The sequence below is a fragment of the Seriola lalandi genome, unplaced genomic scaffold (assembly GCF_002814215.2).
Source record: "Seriola lalandi dorsalis isolate HSWRI2012SDOR001 ecotype SW California unplaced genomic scaffold, Sedor1 jcf7180002054502, whole genome shotgun sequence".
In the NCBI taxonomy this organism is placed as follows: Eukaryota; Metazoa; Chordata; class Actinopteri; order Carangiformes; family Carangidae; genus Seriola; species Seriola lalandi.
In genome coordinates this window covers 996,410-1,019,170 of record NW_019525055.1, presented here as the reverse complement: position 1 = coordinate 1,019,170, position 22,761 = coordinate 996,410, and the positions used below count along the sequence as shown (strand labels likewise).

The 22,761-nt window shown below is 40.1% G+C and overlaps 3 protein-coding genes across 3 annotated transcripts in view; 1 reads left to right on the top strand and 2 right to left on the bottom strand.

The window, feature by feature from the left end:
- Positions 1 to 4,175, top strand: part of tcf7 (transcription factor 7) — a 73,089-nt gene extending 68,914 nt beyond the window's left edge. The window contains exon 13 of the mRNA XM_087175810.1: positions 1,516 to 4,175. Coding sequence (XP_087031936.1) covers positions 1,516 to 1,915 — 400 coding nt within the window. The 3' untranslated portion in view covers positions 1,916 to 4,175. The remainder of the gene's footprint in view (positions 1 to 1,515) is intronic.
- Positions 4,176 to 4,289: 114 nt separating this feature from the next.
- skp1 (S-phase kinase-associated protein 1) lies at positions 4,290 to 10,744 on the bottom strand. Its single transcript, XM_023413084.2, has 6 exons — positions 10,586 to 10,744; positions 9,757 to 9,856; positions 9,539 to 9,612; positions 8,293 to 8,436; positions 5,541 to 5,681; positions 4,290 to 5,014 (listed from the first exon to the last, which is right to left on the bottom strand). The coding sequence occupies exons 2-6, from the start codon at positions 9,851 to 9,853 to the stop codon at positions 4,979 to 4,981; spliced, it is 492 nt and encodes a 163-aa protein (XP_023268852.1). The 5' UTR covers positions 9,854 to 9,856; positions 10,586 to 10,744; the 3' UTR covers positions 4,290 to 4,978.
- Positions 10,745 to 12,325: 1,581 nt separating this feature from the next.
- Positions 12,326 to 21,966, bottom strand: ppp2cab (protein phosphatase 2 catalytic subunit alpha b). The gene is made up of 7 exons (XM_023413085.2): positions 21,640 to 21,966; positions 14,707 to 14,916; positions 14,401 to 14,574; positions 14,192 to 14,281; positions 13,757 to 13,918; positions 13,377 to 13,495; positions 12,326 to 13,153 (listed from the first exon to the last, which is right to left on the bottom strand). The coding sequence occupies exons 1-7, from the start codon at positions 21,739 to 21,741 to the stop codon at positions 13,081 to 13,083; spliced, it is 930 nt and encodes a 309-aa protein (XP_023268853.1). The 5' UTR covers positions 21,742 to 21,966; the 3' UTR covers positions 12,326 to 13,080.
- Between the last annotated feature and the right edge of the window lie 795 nt (positions 21,967 to 22,761).

Genomic DNA, 22,761 nt, shown 5'->3' with positions numbered 1-22,761 from the left:
ATTTAGTGATCAAGCACCCTGGCAGCGCAAGGGGATTTATTCATCTGCCAGTGCTGTGCATCCAAACAACACTGATCCAAGTGGGGTTTTTTTTTCCCTTTTCTCAAAAATTGTAACAATTTCAGTTCTCTTTCTCTGTAATAAAGCAGACACATGGTAACAGTACAATATAAATCATCAGATGGGGAGGGGGGGGCTGTCACCACCTCATACTGCTCTGGTTTAGTCACACCAGGATTTACAGTAGACGACAGCCGACGGCTTCACTGCAGGAGTCAGGAATCTGTGTGGTTCTGCAGAAAACGCTTCTACCACAACAACACTGTAGCAACCCCGTCGTCTTCCCCACCATCACGTCATGGAAACCTGAGTGTGTGTGTGCGCGCGCGTGCGTGTGTGCATGTGTGTGTGCGTGTGTGTGTTTCGGTTTGAGAGAACAAAGGGGGGTGAATGTGGTTAGAGCAAATCCTTATCACCACAGCTCAACGCACATACACACTCCCTGCAGCTTTGCATTTTGACAGCGTTCTCATGCCCATCTGCTTTCAACTTTCTCCATTCATGCGATGTGGTAATGGGCGCCTTTTGATGGTGAACTCTAACATTTAGAAATCACTTTCTGTTGCACTCTTCCTCCCGCTCTCCCTCTTTCTCTGTCTAAATATGGCCTAGCGCCTTTCCTTGCGGTTAAACCTGGTGACTCATATCATATTCTGGTAATGATCATGGGATCCTGTTAACTGCTTTGATGCTGCACTCAGTGGTACACAAGTCTGCTTTTGAATATAACACCTCACTAAGCACAGCACTTCACTGCTGCTGTATATTAGGCAGATGCAGTGAGTTTGGTGCAGACCAGGACGATAGTGTACATGGGTGATTAATACGACCTTATAATGTTTCAGGACACTGTCCGAAACACCATGTGGTCGGGAGGTCACTAATAGTGCTAAATAAAAACAATAACACTTGTATAGCATATTAATTATATTAATTGGAAGGATGAGTGGTATTCCCTGCTCTCAAATAATAAACTGTTTATCATTACACAGTTGCATTAACCAACACAAATATAAATTCCCTTCGCTTCTTGCTGAGAGTTTGATGAAAGGATCAATATCATTATTAGTCTCTGCTTTAACTATGGAGCTAGAGCCTGGAGACAGTTAGCTTAGCATAAACATTGTAAGCAGAGGGAAGCAGCTAGCCTGACTCTCTCTCCAAAATAAAAAGAAGTGCACTCATTTAACTTCGTTCTTATAAATATTTTCAAAAAATAATCAGGAGCCAAGAATTTAATAAATTTTCCAAAATGGATTTTTGCTGTTTAAGACATGTCATTCATATACAGATGTACATGGAGTGACACTAATACTTTTCTGTTGTTCATTATGACCATGCAGTGTGTGTCCATCTGTTCATTGACCTCAGTGTGAGTGATGCATCTTCACTGAAGCCTGCTGACATTTACCATCCACACTTTATTCACAGATAACTCTCTCTGACTGTTCCTAGGAGGAAAAAGAAGTGCATTCGCTACCTTCAAGGAGGAGGCTGCCCCAGCCCAACTTCTTCAGATTTAAGTGCTATAGACTCTCCCCCCTCCTCTTCCCCCGCCCGCCACCCTCTCTACCAGCACCAGCGCCAGCGCCCCCACTCCCCGGGCTGCTCCCCACCGCCCACCTCCCCGTCAACACGCCTTCCCTTGTCTCCGCCAACGCACACACGCTCGCACACACGCTTGCCCCTGGAGCAGTCTGCTGGCAAGCGCAGTGACTTCCAGCAGCCTCCAACGACCAAACACACCCACACACACCTGGAACTGTCCGGCAAGCAGACGCACAGCTCGACGACTGCGCTGTCTGCTGCCAAGGCCGCGGGACTTTCTCTCAAAGTGCTAACAGAGACTCAGTGATCCAGTCGGCACACATCCCTGACCCTGTTCAGCTCAGCATCCTCCAGAGCCATGAAGATCACCTTCCTCCACCTGCCTTCATTTTCACATTCATCTATACCTTTTGTCAGATTTAAAGAGAGAGAGTGACCGAGGTAGGAAGGACGGTGGGGCCATCCTTCAGTCCATGGTGACAGCCGGCCCATATTGAGATATTAGCTGTGTCTTAGTTCAGAGGCTGATTTCTCCAGAGTACATCATTAACAGGTCAACAGGGCTTAGTCCTTCTCGAAGCCTCCTTCACCCGTTCAGTTCTTTCATCGAGCATTCAGGAAATCCTTGACAACCTGAAAGACATCATGTTAACCAGACATGTGGTTCACCAGTCACTGGGAGATATAACACGTTATCTAAACAAATGCAAGAGGCTGTTTTAAAATGCAAAAAGAATCTATTTATTATATGTACAAAAAGAAACATACCAGCTCCTCCCTATGAGAATGACTTCTCAGTAATGAACTTTGAAATTATTGATTTGGAAGTTGACCAAGACCAACTGAATACTCCTGAGTATTTGCCCATGACGCTGACCTGTCCCATTTGGAAGAGAAGGCAAAGACTTGGCCTGGAGGGTCCCACCCCTGAATTGGTGACTGAAACCCTGCCAGCTCCAGACCACACAACTCCAGTTGTTCGGAGGCAGTCCTGCGCTGAAGGCAGAATTCATCTGGAGCCTAAAACAAGTGGTTGTTTGGCTCCATCTGCTGCAGTTAAACTCTGCTAAAGTCATTAGTTTTACCTTAAGGACTGCTGTGCCTCTGAGAAGTAATTTTACAAATAAGTCGTTAGCACCTTCGCGCCTTTTTCTGTTTTTTTGCTTGTTTGTTTTACAGCTGACCCTGTGCTTTGACCTCCATGACAATCATAAAATGTTTTGCAAATGAGCTCTTAATCAAATGAACCACATCAACAGGCCTGTAAAAAAAAAAAATTAATTAAAAAAAGGGCCAGATTTACCCTGCAGAGAGAAGTCAAGCAGCAAGAGCTAACTTGGCATCAATGCGAGAGAGAGGGTTGTTGCACAAGACTCACAGTGTTGTTACATACGTGTTTTCCCCCCACATGTGGGGGCCCATAGTGACAAAGGAGATGCCAGCGCCTTTGCCTCTTTTACATATCACCATTACAGCTATCACTGACATACTACCCATCATCCATCACTATTACTGAGACCAAACCGTTAATCCATGAGAGGGGAGCAGAGACCAACAGCCAGCCAGCCTGACCAGCAGAACCTCAGCTCTGAAGAGGGACAGAGTCACTCTTGTAGCTGCCATTTTGTGAACTGTTTGTTTCATTACCTGTCCAAACATTTTGATAAATACCTGTGCAGCTCCTTTGACAGAAAAAATTGATTTAAAGCAGGTTAAAAAAAAGAAAGTCTCAGATTCACGAGAGAGAATTCCCTCTTTCAGTTACATTATTTCTTTTAGGCACTTTCACTCTGTCAGTCTCTTGCTTTATCAACTCTTACATTTTTGTTCTGTTTTCTCCTAATTTGAGGTATTTGTGTATAAATCTGTTTTTTGTTTTTTTTTAAGGTCAAATGTTTTTGCTGGTGAGGAAACCCTCGAAGACAAGTCTGTTTTCCTTTGACTGAACATTTTGCAGCTCCATTAATTAATCTGAGACCAAATGGGTACTATTATATTGCATTGTGTTGTAAAGTTTTATAAATGTGGCAATTCCCTATTATAATTAAACTTTTATATGTTTTTATGTAAAAAAAAAAAAAAAAAAAAAAAAAAAAAAAAGTGAAATGACTAAAAAAAAAAAAGAAAAAAAACTTCTAGTTTCGACCATTTCTTAAAGCAATACATTTTGTGTTTGTCCTCTCGTGCAGAGTTTTACTTTTGGTCAGGTGTTACTGCAGCAGCGTTCAAATGATATCTTATGTTCTCAATCTGTGCATGTTCCAACTTTAATGTAACAAGAAGACATTTTGACTAAAAAGGCTTTAATTTACTGTTCTGCTTGAAGCTTCAGACTCAGCTTACGACTCTGTGGACAAACTGTAGGCTGAGCTTTTGTACAGCAAAACTGTTTTCCTCCAGCAGAGAGAGCTCTTGTGCTAGAAATAGCTTGTTAATTTGAGGTCGTTCACGTCAGTAGTGGGAACACCTCAAACATGTCTTTTGTATTTTTTATGCCTTGGACGCCTCTGATGTATTACTTGTTTTTTTTTTTTGGTTGATGTATTAAAAGTGTTTTGAATAACTTGTCCATGTTTACTGTAATTAAAACAAGGTTATTTCGAGAATAATTGTAATGGGACATAAGTTTAAGGCCTCGCTCCTCAGCCCCTAGTACCTTCAAAACAAATAACAGACACCAACCTTTTTATATGTTTTATTTACTCCTTCAGTATATGTGTAACCATCCAAAAAGCCAGCTTATCTGAGAAGTTTCCTATTCAATACAACATGAATTAGAAATGAGTTACCCAACACTGTGTGACGACACACACGTACTTCAAGTCCAGAGGACATTAAGCGAAAAAAAAACAAACATCTTTTCCACCTCAAACCTCACTTTTCCTTTTAACACCTCATCCCTCTCTTAACATGGTTTCACAGAACAAATGCATTTACTGGGCAAAAATAATATTCACCCTTTCATTTCCATTGTCAAAAAAGCCATTTTATTTAATCAATTAACCTAAAAGAAAACAAACATGTCCAGTAAAAAAGACAACCATAGCAATTAATAATAGGGGAAATATGAAAGGACTGTCTTCTAATCTTTAAGGGTACAAAGCCATGAAACCAGGACTTTTTATTTTATGTGAATACACAACATGAGAGTTTGGAAACAGAAAAGAGCTTCTTTACTTAAATTAATAAACACCACACAGGCAAGTTAAAATGGTCATGCTATTGGTATACGGAAATTGAGGAAAGGGGATGTGGGCATGTGGCTCTAAATATACTAAATGTAAATATTAACAAGTATGAACAACGCCAGTGCAACCAGTTAGCAGGGACAATCCTTTTCAGTGTGGTAGTGTTGGCAGGATCTTCCCCTTTACTTCTCTTCACACCACTGGTTCTCTTTGCGTACCTGTGGACGAGAGGAGCGACAAGAAAGAGTCAACTCTCAAAGCTGTGATTCCTCACACAGGTTAGAAAGGTTTGATTTCATTTATGTTTTCTTTTCTTTTCCTTTTTTTAAATTTATCTTGAGCAACATTCCAAAGCAATCCAGTTCTCATGAGTTACACTGCCGATCAAAAGCTTTAGCACACCACTTGAACCCCTTGGAGCTGATTTAGCATGAACTGTACAGAGGGTGAAAGCAAAGCAACCTGCACGTGCAAAACATTTGTGTGAACTTCTGCAATAGCGTTGGGACAAACTTTCTAAATATTTGAATGCCATTGTATACAGAACACCTCTAGTGTGTTTGTCTGCTGAGTGGATTAAATGTAGGATTTACGATTCCATGATTTGTTTTTTTCATCTTTATTAATTACACTGAGACATTTGAATTTCCGTAACAGGGAAAAGAAATCAGGTGTTCTAATACTTTTGACCGGTACAGTATATAAGACCTTTTCTGACAGACAGATGATGGATGGAATAACTACCTGGGCTTCCTCCTCCTCTGTGAAATCATTTTTGATGTTGAAAGTCTTCCTGATCTCCTCTGGGGTTTTGCCTTTGATCATGTTGGCCACCGTCTTGCAAGTGACATCTAACAGGCCTTTGATGTCCAAATAGTTGGCAGCCTAAACAGAGAAGACAACAGTGAGATGAAGAGGAGCAGAGGGAGGTGGCAGGGAGAGGAAGGCTATAAAAGGAGGGACTGACACCTTAGACTTCCAAGGGAAATATCAACACTTACAGGTTTATTAACCAACCAACCGAGAGCATTGTGTTTTGGATTCACGTTAGGCACCACAGTAAAGAGACCTAGCTAAGGAAAAACATTAATGCAGGTGTAAATGCACACAGAATGCACTGTGATCAGAATGCGATTGGATCGGTCAGACCATATCTGTAGGAGGAGGTTGTGATCAGAAGAAAGTTGAAAGGTGCTAAGGTTAAGCAAGCCCAGGAAAAGTTACAAGTAGTAGCAGTAGTGTGAAAGTCTTCCTTTGCGAAAAGATATTCAAAAATGAATGTTGTCATCCATAATATTCATTCCCTTGACCTGGGACACAGCAGCCCTGTCAAATAATTGCATATTCAGATTCAATCACACACGGGCAGAATCGAGCTAATGAGAAAGATCCTGTAGATCAGATGTCATTATCCACTTACAGTATCCAGATCACGTATTAAAACCAAGTCTGAGCAGAGCAGCTGTTTATGCCACTATGATAACTCTAGTGTGTTATCATGACAACAATCTTTTCATCCTTTGCCACACAAAACCATGAGGTAAACAGCAGAAACATTAATCTTCCAGGATTGTATGCTTTCATGTTTTAAAAAACAAAAAAACAGATAACCAGACAAAAACAGCACTTGACTGAGATCACTAAACAAAACATCGCCTCCTGCTGTGTTCCAGTGAACTCACATCCTGTCATAACCTCTTGAACTTTACATACACCATTCAACGGCCACCGGCATTGCTTTGCATTCATTTTCATTTTCATATGACACGGGAGCACCTGCACCTCTGCCTCTAAAGCACCTGTGAATGATTCAAACAGCCGGGGGGGAGGTGCTGTTTAAATCCATTCAAGTGACAGACACCACGACTTGTGTTTCACTTCCTGGAAGCCCACAGCTATGGCAACACCTATTTCCTAATCTCTGCTTGGGTTACCTTTCACGTGTTCTGCCTGATTTTCCTTCACATGTTGCCCACAGAAAACTCCCTGTTGTTTTTCCACTTAAAAACAGTCCTTTCAAATCCCTGCCTCTTCTGCGGCAGTCACCCAAACCACCCATCTCCCAGCTGTTGCTAAGCAACTTTTATATCTCTGTTAACAAAATGAAAACTCAGTACTTTGCCACAGTAGTGAGTTAAAAAAAAACAGACTGCAGCAAAGGAGGGATCACAAAAGAAATGTGCACAAGTAGATGACAAAAGCTGGCACTAAAGCAGAGGAGAATGTCACAGTAAAGGTGATTCACAGTATATCAAATCAGGATTTCAGTGGAGTTTCATGAGTTCCTGATTTTCTGATGCTTCCTCACTGTCAACAACTTAAGGGGATAACTTGGGATCAGTTAGCTCCAAAGAGCAAGTTCAAGCAAGGCAGGGTTTTTGTTCGCCCACTGAAACTAATTCTGCTACAATCACCCTGGATTAACATTTTTGAAAAGCTCTGGTTCAAAACTGGAACACTAGTGAACAGACAGAAACGAGCAATATCCTCACTGTAGAGATGTTCTGGTTTGTCTTTGTGTTCCACAGAGCGCTCGGGCTTGTTGAATTTAAAATGTTATTAAACAGAACACTGTTTAGTGTCTGCACAGATTGATGACAGAACATTATGTGGAAAGGTTTTTGCGCCAAATTAAACCCACATCACAGACAGAATGAGTGAAATGAACATTGACATTTTTATATAAAAGAATTCTCACACAGTACTGGTTAAGAAACATTGTTCAAATGTAATGGTTAAGGTTAGTGTCGGCTTCCTGGGAATTCATGTACAGAGCATTCAGAGTGTTCATAACCATTGATTTTTTTTTTCTTCACATTTTGTTGTCGCAGGCTTATGCTAAAACTGAAAAAAATAAAATTCCCTCATCATCTGCACTCAATACCCCATAATTAAAGTGAAAACAGAATTTTACAAATGTTCTCAAATTTATTTAAAAAAAAAGGGAAAAAACAGAAGTATCACATAAGTATTCAGTCCCTTTGCTGTGACACTTATGCTGTAAAATTTAGCTCAGGTGCCTCCCATTTCTCTTGATCACATGTTTCTACACCTTGATTGGAGCCACCTGTGGTAAATTCAATTGATTGTACATGATTTGGAAAGGCACACACCCGTCTATATACAGATTGTGTGGTGGCACAGAGGAAGCCACACATGACGCTTACAATTATTTGTCCTTCTGGAAGTTTCTCTCATCTCTACACAGGTTCTCTGGAGCTCAGCCAAGGTGGCCATCGGGATCTTGGTCATCTCTCTTACCAAGGCCCTTCTCTCTTGATCACGCAGTTTGGCAAGACAGCCAGCTTCAGGTACAGTCCAAACTTAGATTGTTCTAAACTTATTCCATTTAAGAATTACAGAATCCACTGTGCTCTTCCTTCAACCTCATGTTTTTTGTTTTTTTTTTTATTTTACCATAAGGCTGTCTGAACACTTCCTGAATACACTGTAGCTCAAACTAATGTAAATGTAATGTAATGCAAACTGTATTTACCAGAATGAGTTCAAACAAGGTGCCTTGGTCCACTTTAAGGAACTCCTGGTCCCACACAGGAATGTCATCTGTCCTCTTCTCCTTGTTCTCATCGTCCTCAGGAGGAGGAGGGTCATCTTTGTGATGAGTGCACCACTGAATCACCTGGGAAAAAAATGTGTGCAGGCAAACACAAACAACTTTAATCAAGGTAAATAAATAATTCATCTCTACGTTTAAAACTGTGCACAAAAGGTTTAAATACCACACTAAAATTGTTCCTCTCATGTAGTATCACTGTGCGACTTCTTTCTCTTGCTTGTTTTATTCTTTTGGTTTAGAGAAATGTGTTAGATACAAAAATTCAAGGTCTCCAAATGGATTAAGAGCATTAGAATCTTAAAACCCTATTATTTAAATAACTGTATGTCTGGAATACAAGCATGAACTTGTTGAACAGACAAAGAAACAGGCCTTCAGATCCCTCTACTCCCACAAACATGATTAGTCAGTTTACTGACAGGAACAACTTAGCAAGGCCAAGAAGGAATCAAATAGCTTGTGTTTCAGTGAGTGATAGATTAACAGTAAAAAAAATAATAATAATTTCAACAATGTTTTGACAAGCCACATACACACTCAGTTGTCAGTTTATTAGGTCCAACTTGTTCAAACAAAGCTGTGTGTGTGTGTGTGTGTTTCATCAGCACCACAAACTACACACTCCAAAAATGACTGAAGTTGAATCAACACCTCAAAACAGCTTCAACAAAAACTCATAAAAAAGACCAACAGATTGGCATGTGAGTGCAGAGTACATGGATTCAAAATTCAATCTGTTTTTATAGAATTTTTGACTTAAAGCAGCATCATCTCCCCTTCATGTACAAGTCAGATGAAAAACACCCATGGCAATCACTAACTCATGCTTTTTGCTCAAGAAGGGAAAAAAACACCCAAACTACTACTGTAAGATTTATGTTGACCATAGAGGAGTTTTCTTTATTTGAACATATCATTTGTGAATGTAAATCATTATTGACAACGCTGAATTTAACAATTCAACATGAAGGAAACATGTCTAGACATGTTTGAGCCCTCAGTGGGCAAATTTGACAGTAACAATACTTCAACAAAACAAATCTTTTTTTACATACAAGTCTGACATAGACTGTTTGTCATCGTGTGTGTGTGTGTGTGTGTGTGTGTGTGTGTGTGAGAACATGTGTGATGTGATATGGTGTGTGTGTGTGTGTGTACTTTGTACCTTCTTGAGGATGGCAGCGTTCACATTAGGGAGGGGAACTGGGTCATCGTCTCCTTCATCATCCATTCCCAAATCTGCCAAAGAATCAATGAATGTCACACATCTGTCTGCACTGTATCTACCATGTTGTGCATTTATTTAAGTAGAATGTAACCCCTAGATTAGTGCAGGGGAAAATGCAATGGACTTGAGAGTTTATGATCATTTGAAAGTTATACCTTCTAACATGGTCTTGATGGTGACAGACTGCTTGGCTATCTCAACGTCCACCTCGAAGATTTCCCCATCCGAGCTCTGTAGTTTTATTGTGGGCATTATCTGTAGAGTGCAACAATTGGAATAAATAAATAAAGACAGTAAGTTGTAGCTACATTAACACATGTGTACACACTTTGATTAGCCAACAAAATAAACTCACCATTTACAGATGACACTAATTCTACGTCTGGTTATTGCTAACGCTACAGCTATCTAACTACTTGACAACTTGTGAGTTATCCCGGAATAAACGGTTCACATAATGAATAATTAAATATCTACTGTGGTAACGATACACATGGAAGAAATGTTAACATATTCTAAGGTTACCTACGCGGGCGTTGTTATTAGCAAAATCAAATCAACAGACAAGTGGTTAGCGATAAAGCGCTACCGCTACCAACAAGCTAACCAACGATACATTTAGCTGCCTATTAACACAGGCTAACCGAGGGTAATGCTAACCAAGTAGCTGACTTGATATCAGATACCTTTCATAACTGAAAACCCTAAAGGGGATTCCTATAATGCATGAAACACCAGAGAGTGTTGTGCGTTTTGGACAACGAACAATAATCTGGGTTTAACAGTGAACTAACCGGGCAGCTAGCATTACCACGCACAATGCTAGCATATTAGCTTAACGTTGCGCTAGCGCCCTGCTACGTCAGTCAGGCCTCTTAGCAACCACAATCAGGAAAATAAATATGCAAACAAAATATAAAAATAATCGTTTTGATCTCAGTCTTCACAGGTGAACAAAATATAAAACGGCACATTCGATTTTACCGTTAATGTTTTAATTCAGATCCAGAGGTGAAAACTCCTCTGTAGTCAACAGTGGGGCCTGGCAGACGCGGAGGCACCGTAGAGCGGCTGGAAGTCTCTGGATCAACCTGGTGAGCCTGCCGCTCAGAGGCTGACGATCGCTTTGTCAGATGCTGGAGGGAAAGAAGGGGGGTGGCCGCATGAGAACAGCTTTTCCTGTTTATCTAACCCCATTTTCATTTTCTTTTTCAAAGTTTGACATGTGACGCACTAGTATGGGAAATATTTTACTTATTTATGTTTATCAAATATATACATGATCAAGTTTAGAGATGAAGCAGATTGATATTGGACTATAGTATTGCGTGGTACAAAGAATGTGCTTGATGCCCAACCCTTTTCTATTTAAGCAACAGAGGACTGTTAAATAGGTCTCAGTTATTTAAATGAAACTAACTGAGAGGTTTAGAGTGTCTCTTCACCGGGAGCGCAAACAACTGGGAAAAATCTGAAACATGAAATGGAGACACAACTAGACGCTGTTTTATACACTTACCATAAGTGTTTTATATCAAAAATTAATATGAAAAGTTACTTCAGCTATCATAAATGTAGTGCCGTAAAAATAACAATACTTCTTTCTGAAATGTAGTGGATTAGAAGTGTAAAGTACTAAACATTACGCCAGTCAATTAAAGTAGACTTCAAGTACCTCAAAATTGTATTTAAGTACAGTCATTTTGTAAATGTACTTAGTTACTTTCCATCACTGTATTTGGGATACAGTATATTAAAACTTGTCTTGTCCACTTACTTTTACAGTTTTGAAAAATAAGCTTAAAATCTGTGCATGATGACTGTAGTTACTGTGTTGTATAATGTAGTGATAAAGCTACCACGGAGTGGCGCTTTTTCCTCAGTGCGCATCCTTTCTAGCTGATTCTATGGTGCCTTCAAGTACTCCTCGAAAGCTGATGTTCCCAAACTTTGAGTGCAAAAGTACCATTTAACTTATTTCTACATGTTGCATCACAACTGCTTTTTTCATACATAACATACTAAAAATTTGTATTTTTCCTGCCCCATGTTATTTTGTTTTAAATGTCAAGCAGCACAGCACTTTAGCTGCAGCAGTGGACAAATGAGAGCAAGTATGCACATTAGGCATAATGCATTTCATATACTGTATGTCTGTATGACAACAAACAAACAGTAGGAAAACAGTAATATTATCCAAGCCAAAATAAATAATAAACAAATTACAAAGTAATATGTCACACATCTTTAACTCAATGTAAAGCCTGCCTTTTTTTGGCTGGTTCATTTGTGTTTCACTCATATTTACATTTATTTCTGGTAGTGCTTGAAAACTATTCTGAGGTAAAGACTATAGAATCTTATAGTCTAAACTTAATAGTAAATACTTTAGCTTTTTTTAACTTTTTCTTGATAAAAGAAACAAACAGCTATCTAGTTGACAGATAGTTCAGGTACCACTAGAGTGACACTGTCCAAGAGGAAGGCAGCCGTGAGTGTGTGCCAACCTTTCCAAAACAACACCGACTGAACTAATTCCTTAAATGTAGCACTGCCAGCCAAACTGCGGGCCAGATGGCTGACCTACTGGCTAGTTGGTGAACTGGCAGATTTCCAGGTGGTTAAATTCAAAATTAATTACAGGTCATATGTACCTAACTACAGTTGTCATCTAATTAAGGGCAAAGTTTTTCAGTATCATAAAAAGAAAACAGCACATTCACATCAAGGAGCCACCTTTGTCTTTATTATTCAAATGGTTTGGTTAATACAGACTCTGTAGTTCAGAGGGAGTCAGTGAGTTGATGTGGATGAGCACTCCATCATCTGTCAATCATATAGACCAAGCTGGGTAACTGCATAAGAAGTTTTGCTTAAAAGTTACACAGGACAAAGAAACCTTGTGTAAACCTTGCCTGATGGGGGCTTTATTTGTAATTTAAAAAAAAAAAGAAAAAAAGAAAAATCAAAAAGGAAAAAACAAAATCTGTAGTGTGAAATCTTTTTCATCTTTTGACATATGATACATTTCTTTAGATTTACAAAAGTGCAAACAGATCATGTTCAGATCTCCTAAATATAATAAGCCATGGCATGTGGGATTCAAACAGCCGCATCTGAAGTAGCAAATTTTTGTCTTGGACCTTGGTGCCGTCAGTCAGCTACACAGGTACAGGATGAGGAATTTAAACATCACTGTTGTTGAACATAGTGGGAGAGATTTTCAATACAAGTCCTCAGGTCCTCAGCAATGAATATTGTAATGATTATGGCACACACCTTTTGGTCCATCCATAGACACAGAGACATTGTTTTTGCTAAATGCTTAAATAGGTCTTTGTGTGGATATACAATGTGCACTGCTGTGTAGCCCCCCCCCAGTCTCCCACCCTCCCCTTCCTCATTCATGCTGTTATCGGTTGAAGGTCATATATCATGGCAATACTGGACTTGACTGTACAAGGGTCGAAGGTCAGAGTTTACAGGAAGTAGTCTGGGGTGCGACGAGTGACATGAGGCTCCCCTCTGCGAGGCGCAGGATCAAACTGCAAGCTGGGTAGAGGAGAGAATAAAAAGCAGAAAAAACATTAGCTGTTTAGCCATTTTCAAGTCATACATATTCTAAGTATAACACATGTCAGCAGTGATATTAATATTTTGCACATAATTTGAGTTTAGCAAAGCCTATAGCTCTAGCTAATGTGAAAAAAATACTCTAAAGTCATGCAGAGCTTCAGCTTCACCAACTCTATTTTTTTTTTTTAAATATACTTACAATGAGTATTTGAGGGTGTCATCTAGTTCCATGATAGCTGCTTGGTTGCCACAGCGGTAGCAGTAGTTGGGAGCACTAAATATTGTCACCACATTCCTCTCATGGCACCAGTTGTAACCCTGGGGGAAGCAGATGTATTATTCACTGGAGATGTATAATTCAGGAAAAAAGTGCTACTATAATGCAGATCTGAACTGCACACCATGTTCTTGGACACAGTATGACAGAGCTAGCTGGTGTTTTGACTGTTCGCTTTTTTGTTTTCTGGAGCAGTAGGAGTGGTTCTTGACTGTAGCTGGGAAGTTTATATATTGTAACAGCCACTTTACATAACTAACAATCATTCAGACGTCTGTACAAACATGCATGGTAACACAAACCTCCATAACCAGCTGGTGGGCACGGGACACCAGTGTGAGGCGGTTGGCGTGGTTGAAAGTCTCCGAGATGTCCTGACCGAAAGTGTAGCCGGCTCCTCGAGGAGAGATGCCCCAGCCACCGCGGTCGTCAGGGTCTGACCACAGCAGGTCACACATGGGACCCTGCGGAGGGCAAAGAGGAGGAGGAGGATGTTAGCAAGGAAACACTGACACAGCCCTGCTATTGATTAACTGAACAGCTACCATCTGCAAATATAGTGAATCATGGAGAGAGGAGAATATCAACACATTACTTCCTTTGTGCTTTTTATGTATTGGTCATGATCAAGTGATAACAATTATTTTCCACCAAATCTTGTCCTTTTCTGTTAAATTCTTTATCTTTTGATATCTTTGCTTTTGAAAATTATACACACATTTCAGTATTGTCTTTACCTCATGTGGCACTTCCTGTAAACGGTCCAGTGCTCTAATGTGATCCAATGTATCTATGGATGGTGACAGGCCTCCATGAAGGCAGAAAATCTGTAAGGAGAAGAAGAAAATTTGACAAAAACATTAAATTCTATCAAAACATTAAGTCCTGTTCAGTCACTGCACAGTCTATATTCATAAATGTGAAACCAACCGACATTTGTTCTCACCTGAGAGTCTACCAAGGCAGTGAGGGGGAGGTAATCGAACAGGTCTGTGAAGTACTTCCAAACATTGGCATTACCATATTTCCTTAGGCACTCGTCATAGAAGCCATACACTTGTGTGATCTGTCTGCTCTCATGGTTCCCTCTGAGGATTGTGATGCGCTCCCGGAAGCGTACCTGAAACACGAGCAGAGGCGGTTTTTTTGGGGGGGGTTTTTTGGGGGTTTTTTTTCCTAGAAAGCCCTATCAAATTTCAGTTTTGGAATAAGTCAAATTTGTGAGGACTTTTTAAATTATTACAATACTCACCTTAAGTGCTACTAGTAAAGTGACGGTTTCTACGGAGTAGTACCCTCTGTCCACATAGTCTCCCATAAACAAATAGTTTGTGTCTGGAGATTTCCCTCCGATTTTAAACAGCTCCATAAGGTCATGGAACTGGCCGTGCACGTCGCCACACACCGTCACAGGACATCTCACCTCCTGGACATTTGACTCCTTGGTGAGGATCTCTTTAGCCTAAAAAAACCAACACACACACATTTAACTGTGGTTCATGGATTGAAAAATAAAGAAAATAAAAAAAAACATTTTAAGTGAGAAATACCAAAACTCATACAACCAAACCCAAAGAAGCTTAAAACATCACAAAAGTCAAGATGGTCCATTTTTATAAAATATGATCATACTCATAATCCTGATGGCTATTTAGATATCAATAATTTTTTTTTTATCAATAACTTGCCATTTTACTTGTATACCATTTTCCCCAATTTATGTAATGTGTTCTGCTTTACTGTGTTCTGCTAATTCAAATGCAGGAAAATCCATGTGAGCCTGCACTGCAATCACATGCTCTATACACTGTAATTTTCTATCTCATTCTTTGTTCTCCATCTTTATTTCAGGAACAGACAATTTCCTGCCAGCCTCTCTGCACAATTTCCACATCGCTCTCCAGTGGGGTCTACATTAAGATGCTACACAGTGATTACAACACAACCCCCAACATCACCACCATAATCTCTCCAAGGAAATAAACCCTGGTATGTGTTTGTGTGTCTAGTTTTCTGTGGGCCTGCCTTGCAACACTTGGAAAGACAGCTCTGGTTGCACTGCAACATTTCCTAAAAATCAATTAGTGTGATGCTTCAAACGCCAAGGAGTGGAGAGTGGAGAACAGTTGCTGGTGTTTCTGGATGAAACACTTGGTTTACTCTGATTATTACTTTAAGAAGACTCAGCTCTAGTTAGGAGAGCTGTGGCAGAACAGTCAGCCACTGCATGGAAAAGTCAATCTGGACTAAAAAGAATTGTATGACTCAGTATGTGGCCTACAGCCCTACTGTTTTTAGAGGAAACACTTAGTTACTGTTGTCAGCTGATTCAATGCAAACATGGGGACAGTCACACACTGATGGAACACTCAAAATATTTAGAGGATTTTCTTCCACGGGTCAGCTGATGCGGGATAAAAATAGGCTAGAAGTCACCATTGGCTTTGTTTAAACAACCACCTTTGTGTGAAAAGTGACAGATTCTCCTTTTTTTTTCTCTTTTTTTTTTTTTTTTTTTTACATATGCAGTTCTAAGCTTAGCTAGCTTTTAACTAGAGTTGCTCTGATTCTAGTATCAGAAATGCTTCCGATACATCCTAAAACAGGATATCAGGAATCAGTGTGTATGCCAGTCTATGCACCAATCTGATTCCAGTCATGTATTGATAAAAATAAAATAATTGATTGCACCTCTGTTTGATTTAAAAAGGAACACAAACATTCTGTTAATAATTTTCAATAAGCAGCTGCCTCATGATTGTGCAGCCTTTACCAGTACTGATTAAAACAAAGCTAAAAATAGGGGAAAGCTTTAAAAAGTACTAATACTAAATCTGGAGACCCACAACAACGCCTATTCCTGGAATCAGTGCAGCTTGGCAGGCCGGTCCGACTAAGGGGGTCGGTCAACTGGATGAGCTCTTTTAAGAAGCTTGGGAGCGAACAAAGCTCAGCCAGAGAGAGAAATGCTCTGAGCTGAATGATCACCAGACATGTCTGACTTCCTGAGCCGTGTGAGAGCAAAAAGAGAGACATATGGAAACGGGGAGAGCAAGGGTTAAGAATCACACCAGCTTTTTATACTCCAGCCATTTTCAAGCGTTTACTGATATGTGATTCTAGAGAAAAGGTCACTGTCCAGCCACAATAGGCAGGGGTTGTTGAGTTCTGTGTGGTTCATATAATTGTTATCACATAACAGGCTCGTTGAAAGCAACTGCCGATTTGGTTTGGGCAAGCACGTGCCTCCTTCCATCTAAATGCCTGGTGTGTTGTTAGTGGGAACATTTTGAGCAGCCACTGACGTTTCACATCGATCCATTTCAAAAAATAGAATGTGACCAGGGGGAGAGAGACAGTGAATTGACAGTGACAGAGTGCTGAAGTTGGCCTGTCACCGCCGGCAGATGGGACAGAGAGAGACAGACCCACAGTGACCAGGACAGGACTGCAGCACTGCACAATGCTGACCTATATTACAAACAGATACGTACACACCCTCCATGTGCCTATACTACCATGTGGCAGGAGGCCTTTCATGACTGGACTCTGGGTGACAGATTGACCAAGGCTTTGAACTCTAAAGCAATTGACTCACTAATCCAGAGAGAATATTCCACATGCCTGTATTAAAGTGGAACAGCAATATATTTTTCATCCGCCCCTTTCCTCCCTTCCTAATTACTGTGAATGAGATGAGGGGAAATTAACAAATACAAGCAGAAAAAATGCATTTTAAGTGGACCAGGTCAGTCTGTCTGTGATCCTCCTATTTACTGTTCTAAACCTTCAGCTGTCTGCATTAAGTATTACTTGGGTTGAATTGGAATGAGCATTAAATGTGGCAAATATAAAAAAAAAAAAAAAAAAAAAAAACGTTAAAAATGGTAGACAGTGGGTAGAGTGAGTAGAGTTACCCAATCCAAGACATAATTTAAAATGCCATCTCTCCCCCCCAATTCATTAGGACATCCTCTAAAATTTACTTTGCCAGTGTATGACTCTATATGACTCTGTAATTTCTCTTTAATTTATTTCTGTGAAGTTTTTACCCTCTTAATTCTCCACCTAGTCAAGAGACTTTTTTCATCTTTAATGAAAACTCCACAGATGTAAATAAATAAACCTCATTGTTGCTGTTGTAGTCAGTGGTTCCAGTTACAAGTTGACATCCTAATCAAAATCTATCACCTGCACCTTATTGTAAAAATATCTTGTAAAAAGCCTAAAATGCCATTTCATTTCATGATCATGTAACAAAACATTGCAAGAAAAACAGGACAGTAAACGAAAAATAAAAACAGAGCTAAGTTATAGTGGATCAAATATTACATAAACCTAATGCAATGTGACCTGCTTCTTCTGGCAACAGGGCAACGTCTTCATAACTCACTATTTAAGCTTGGATTTAGTGATAACCTCAAAACCATTTATTCACGAGGCGACGAGTCACAGCTCGTACCATGGATGACAGCCCAGTGGTGAATGAAAAGATGACGGTAGAGATGACGTAAGCACCTCTCCCAAAGTACTCTGTAGCAGAACCGACCACATAGGGGCTGTAGGGAGGGAACCTCGGCCCAGATTACAGCCCTGCCCAAGACATTAGATGCCACACAGTCAACAAACTGCTTAGTCGAGTGCTGAGAACTGAAGTCAGCGTTTTTCCCGGCTGCCGCAATATAATCCCATTAAAGTGAGATAACACAGCCAAAGGTTCTCCTGGAGACAACTTAGGGCAAATTAAGCTTGACGACTAGGCAAAACTACAACTACAAACGATGACCTCACTCAATAAGTTTATAGTGGTTAGAGGTTAAGCATCTTCCTGACAACAGCACTATAATCAGAGTGGAAATCAGCACCATGAGCAGCTAAATGATGGCAAACTGTCAGTGTTGTCAGCTTTTCTACCATGAGTGTGTGAGTTTTGCTGAGATGCCAACAACCTTTTAATCAGCATCAGACATTTTGACTCAAGTGTGATCACGAGGATCACCGTGTTGCTGCATACTAATTGCTAACTGCTAATTTCTGTAAGTACAATAGTGACATCAATTAGCAAACAAAGCTTTATTTACTGCCATGACAAGCTGCATCAAACTAGTTTGAACATAGACAAAGGTCATACAAAAGACTTCACTCAGTGAGCTGGCCAAATATCACCACATGACCTAATGATTACATCACTTCAGATGATGTCATGTGATATTTATATTTGACAATGAACTTGGGTGAAATAAGAATTTCCTCAGCTTTCATAAGGAAATTTCCTATTTACATTACTGTACCATTTTGCCTTTTATTTCTCTTCCGTGTACAGCACTTTGTAATCTCCACTTGTAGATGATTTAAACTAACACAAGACAAATGAATTGGATCCAGCCTAAATTGTCAGTAAACAATGCCTCATAACCGTATCAAATGAGCAAAGACATAAACAGCACAGGGTTTGACCCTTAAAAGACAGAAACAATGTTTGAATGGTTATGTAACTCTCAAAAGGTTTATTTTTGAATAGAGAGAAAAAAAAAAACAGGTCATGAAAAGGATATGTCTCTATCTGAAGCATATGTTGTGCATCTAATTAAATTTACTGTGTAACTGGCAAGGACATAAAACCCATTTCCAGTGAACCGAGCATTGTCTGCAGTCACCTAATTTCAACCTGTCAACCAGATCACACTATTAACTGATCAAACAGATGACATCACAACTCTGTATCCAAACAATATTTGCAAAATACATCAAGAGCCTTGAGAGAAGGAAATACTGCAATGCTGACAAACTGGAAAATGTGCATCCGATTAACAGGATAAAGCTTATAGGTTTTCCCTTGTCCCTGTGCTCTGGACACCAGACAGGAACTCTGGTATGTTCTGCCTTTTTGGAGACAGCTGGAAAGAAGAAATGAAAAGACTGAGGACAGATTGCACAGCACATCTCATTCCTCCACACCCCCATACAGCCCAAAACAGAGACAGCCGTTCTCTGAATCACAATGAACACTGTTATCCTGAGTCATACACTCTGATCCCCTTAGCAACAAAAGCTTTGATAGTGTTAGTGATGCAACTCACAATCATATCCTCTCCTATTTTTAAATCGGGGAGGATGTTGTGTAGGTACATTCTGCTGAAGATATTAAGAGAATTCACAGAGGGTGGGTGGATAAATGCAGGTAGACAGTAGTTTGGAGCAGCTGAGTTCATATACGCTGTGACAATGATAGAGCCTCAGGGTGAGGAAACCATGCAGCTTTCCTTTTTCCTCTCGACTACTTTTATGGCATCTTTGCTGCATTAGGGAGGAAACAAGAGAGCAAGAGGAAAGAAAAACAAAACATTTGTGTAGCTTGTTGACTGTGCTCATTTTTCATCATATTTATAACTAAGAACTGTTCAAAGGGCTCCCTAGTCAATCTGTTTTTTCTCAATCATCAAAGAAAGATTAGCAGAGCCAAATACATGCTGACAGCTTAACTAGTTTAACTTCTTGAGTTTACACAGGACTGTCACAGCATGGTCTACCACCACCACCACTACCACCACCACCACCCTGCCCCATGGAGATGGCTCACGTCCCAGTTTGGGTTCTCAACCCATGGTGAAAAAAGGGGCTAAATAATGCATTTGGAAACTACTGGAACTGGCCTTATCAAAGCTGGGAGAAAAAAGAAAACAAATGCTGGGATTAACAAGCCCCTTGAGAATAGTGTGCCCTTAACCTTCAGTGAATAGCACTCCAAACATGGTAGTGGGTCTAGTTTTTGTGTCCTTTTAAGAGCTGGGAGGGATACAGCTGCAGTATAGAATGAAAAAACACTACAGGCAACAAAAAAAAAAAGTCCAAATGTAGTCTCTGTTATCATGGTTAAATCTAACAGTAAATACGAATTTAAAGAAAACCAAGATACCAGAAAACTAAACTGTCAACCATGACTTCTAACACTGACATCCAATAATCAGAGACAGAGGTGTCAATTACTCCAGCAGTAGAAGCCTAGTAGAAGTCTGCAGCATTGGTTGGATGCTTACCAGCCAAAGGAGGAGCAGAGCAAAAATATCATGGTTACTGAAAATAATGGTAATGGTTTGTATTCAGTTTGTAGTTTGCATGAATAACTATAGAAGTTAAATAAAATAAAGGTCACCATCAAAGCCACGATGTGCTGACAACAACTCTGTGACCATACAAATGGCAGTGTCAGAGGGAAAGTCTAGAAGTCTAATAAGCTGTCTGTTTGGTGGTCCACTTTGTTTTCAGTCACAAAGTTATTTGCTTACACTTGTCTCTGTGCTTCCCTGAGTAAATGACCCATGGAACAATGTCCTGGAAAAGTGACCCAGAAAACGGAGCAGAGGTATAATAAGGGGTCAGAGGTGAGATTTGCCACACTCATGATATATCTTTGACCAATGAAGTCATGTTTTAGGTTTGATAATTAACTACTTTATGGCCTAGTAAACACATCTGCCTCACTAATTATTGGCTTTACAAGTAAATGTGAAGCTAGATGAGGAACAAGGGGTCAGAGGTTTATTGCAACTTTCTTGACAACCTGTAAGAAATGCAGAGTAATCATACATAACATAGATGAAAAATTAGTGAATGGTACTGTAAATGTACTGTAAAAGTCAACCTGCCTCTCCATGGCTTCAATTTTTTTTTCCAATAAGTGCTTCTTTGCTGGAAACTTTCACTTATCTCTTTTCTTTTCTACCACGTACCTGTTTACATACATACAACATGAGGTATAGTTACAGTACTAAGTAAGCAGTCAGTCACTACACGTACAACGTTAAGCTGAGTTTTACTGCCACATCTAGCTAAAAGAGATGCTACAGGTCAGTGACAGCCTGAATGAGGAGGGCTGTAGATGTGGTATGTGACTTGAATTCACAGTATGGCTGACCCTGTCTGGCTGGTAAACCCTCAGTAAGCGACGACATGTGCTTGTAATTCACAATTTCCAGACATTTCTAACAGGCAACGGCCCAAATGCCCTAAAAAGAGAAGGCTAGCCGCTCATAATGATAATGACAAATATACGCACAGCGCAGTGAAATGTACACTATAGACGCCATTTTAAGAATGTCTGGAAGGCGGCGGTAAGGAGACAGAAGACGTTGACAGTTATTTAGGGTTGGGGGGGGGGGGTCATTTTTGTTTTTAAATATCTTACCTTTTCACATAGTGTTTTCACTTGTCCCTCCGACAGCTGCTTGCATTCGTTGAGCTGCTCGATCCACTGATCAATTTCTTTTGTAAACGCCTTTTCGTCCATTTCTGTGTGTTTTTCGGGGACGCCGCTGTTTTGTTTGCCGAAACGTTAGTTTACTTCGTTGAGGACACGACTGCCTCGGATGTTCTTCTCTTTTCCGGAGCTTACAAAGCGGCCACAGAAGGTGCTAATTGCTCTCTTATTAGAGGAGGCATGGACCTCTGGCTGCCAGATCGCTATGATTTGACTGAATTGAAACTGAAGAGAGGGAGGGAGAGACGTCAGTTTGTGATCCACCCTAGAATTGAGTTTGTGTCGAGTTACCCTGCAATAAAACGTCACACTTCCGGTTCGTTGTTTCTTAATAAAAGCATTACCGCGCACTGTGATTAAAAAGGCCCCAAAATTAACGATTAAAGAGACCCTCCAGGCATGTTTGAAGATGTATAAAATATTCTGCATTGAATCATTTTCTTTTAGGGTTGAAAAAACATCCAGATTCCACATAATACCTGAAAAATGCAGGTACTGACATATTGACATCAGTTTCCTCAGCAGTAGCTAGAGTAAGCCCTGCTTACTTTGTTGGTCTATCAGTGGCGAAAATCATTTGTTTGTTTGTTTTTTTATTTGTTTTCCCCTATTACTCTCTCTGTCTTTAACCTAGAGATTAATCATTGTATGTTTGTTGAATACTATTGCAAAATTGTAAGTCTATAATGGTTTGGAGAGGAAATGAGCTGATTCTTTAGAGGTTTTAGATTTTTTAAAACATCTTTCAAATAAATTTCTGTATGCAGAATGAGAAAATATGCTAAAATACCTTAATTGAAACTTTTTGTAGCAAAATTTACCGCCCAGTGGGAAAGACGTTACATCCGGTTTAAATCTGGTTGAATGTGTTCAGCTTGACGTAATATCAAAGCGCCGCCCGACGCAAATAGCAATCGGAGACCAATGACGGCAACTCTGTCATTGGTTCAGCGAGCTGCTTCCTCTGCAGTTTTATTGGCCCGCCGTTTAATAGAGAAGTTACTAACACACACCAGAGAGAATACATCATCGCTCCCCTGGAAGCATGTT

Bases quoted from the DNA above. Each gene is read 5' to 3' on its own strand.
- skp1 (XM_023413084.2), bottom strand. From the start codon at position 9,853: ATGCCCACAATAAAACTACAGAGCTCGGATGGGGAAATCTTCGAGGTG. The intron at 8,437-9,538 runs GTACAAAGTACA...TTTTTTTCCCAG, and splicing joins ACGCTGCCATCCTCAAGAAG to GTGATTCAGTGGTGCACTCA. The intron at 5,682-8,292 runs GTAAATACAGTT...TTCTCTGTTTAG, and splicing joins CCTTGTTTGAACTCATTCTG to GCTGCCAACTATTTGGACAT.
- ppp2cab (XM_023413085.2), bottom strand. From the start codon at position 21,741: ATGGACGAAAAGGCGTTTACAAAAGAAATTGATCAGTGGATCGAGCAG. The intron at 14,917-21,639 runs GTAAGATATTTA...TGGTTTTTTTAG, and splicing joins TGAAAACACTATGTGAAAAG to GCTAAAGAGATCCTCACCAA. The intron at 13,496-13,756 runs GTTTGTGTTACC...TGCTTCCCCCAG, and splicing joins CCCACCAGCTGGTTATGGAG to GGTTACAACTGGTGCCATGA.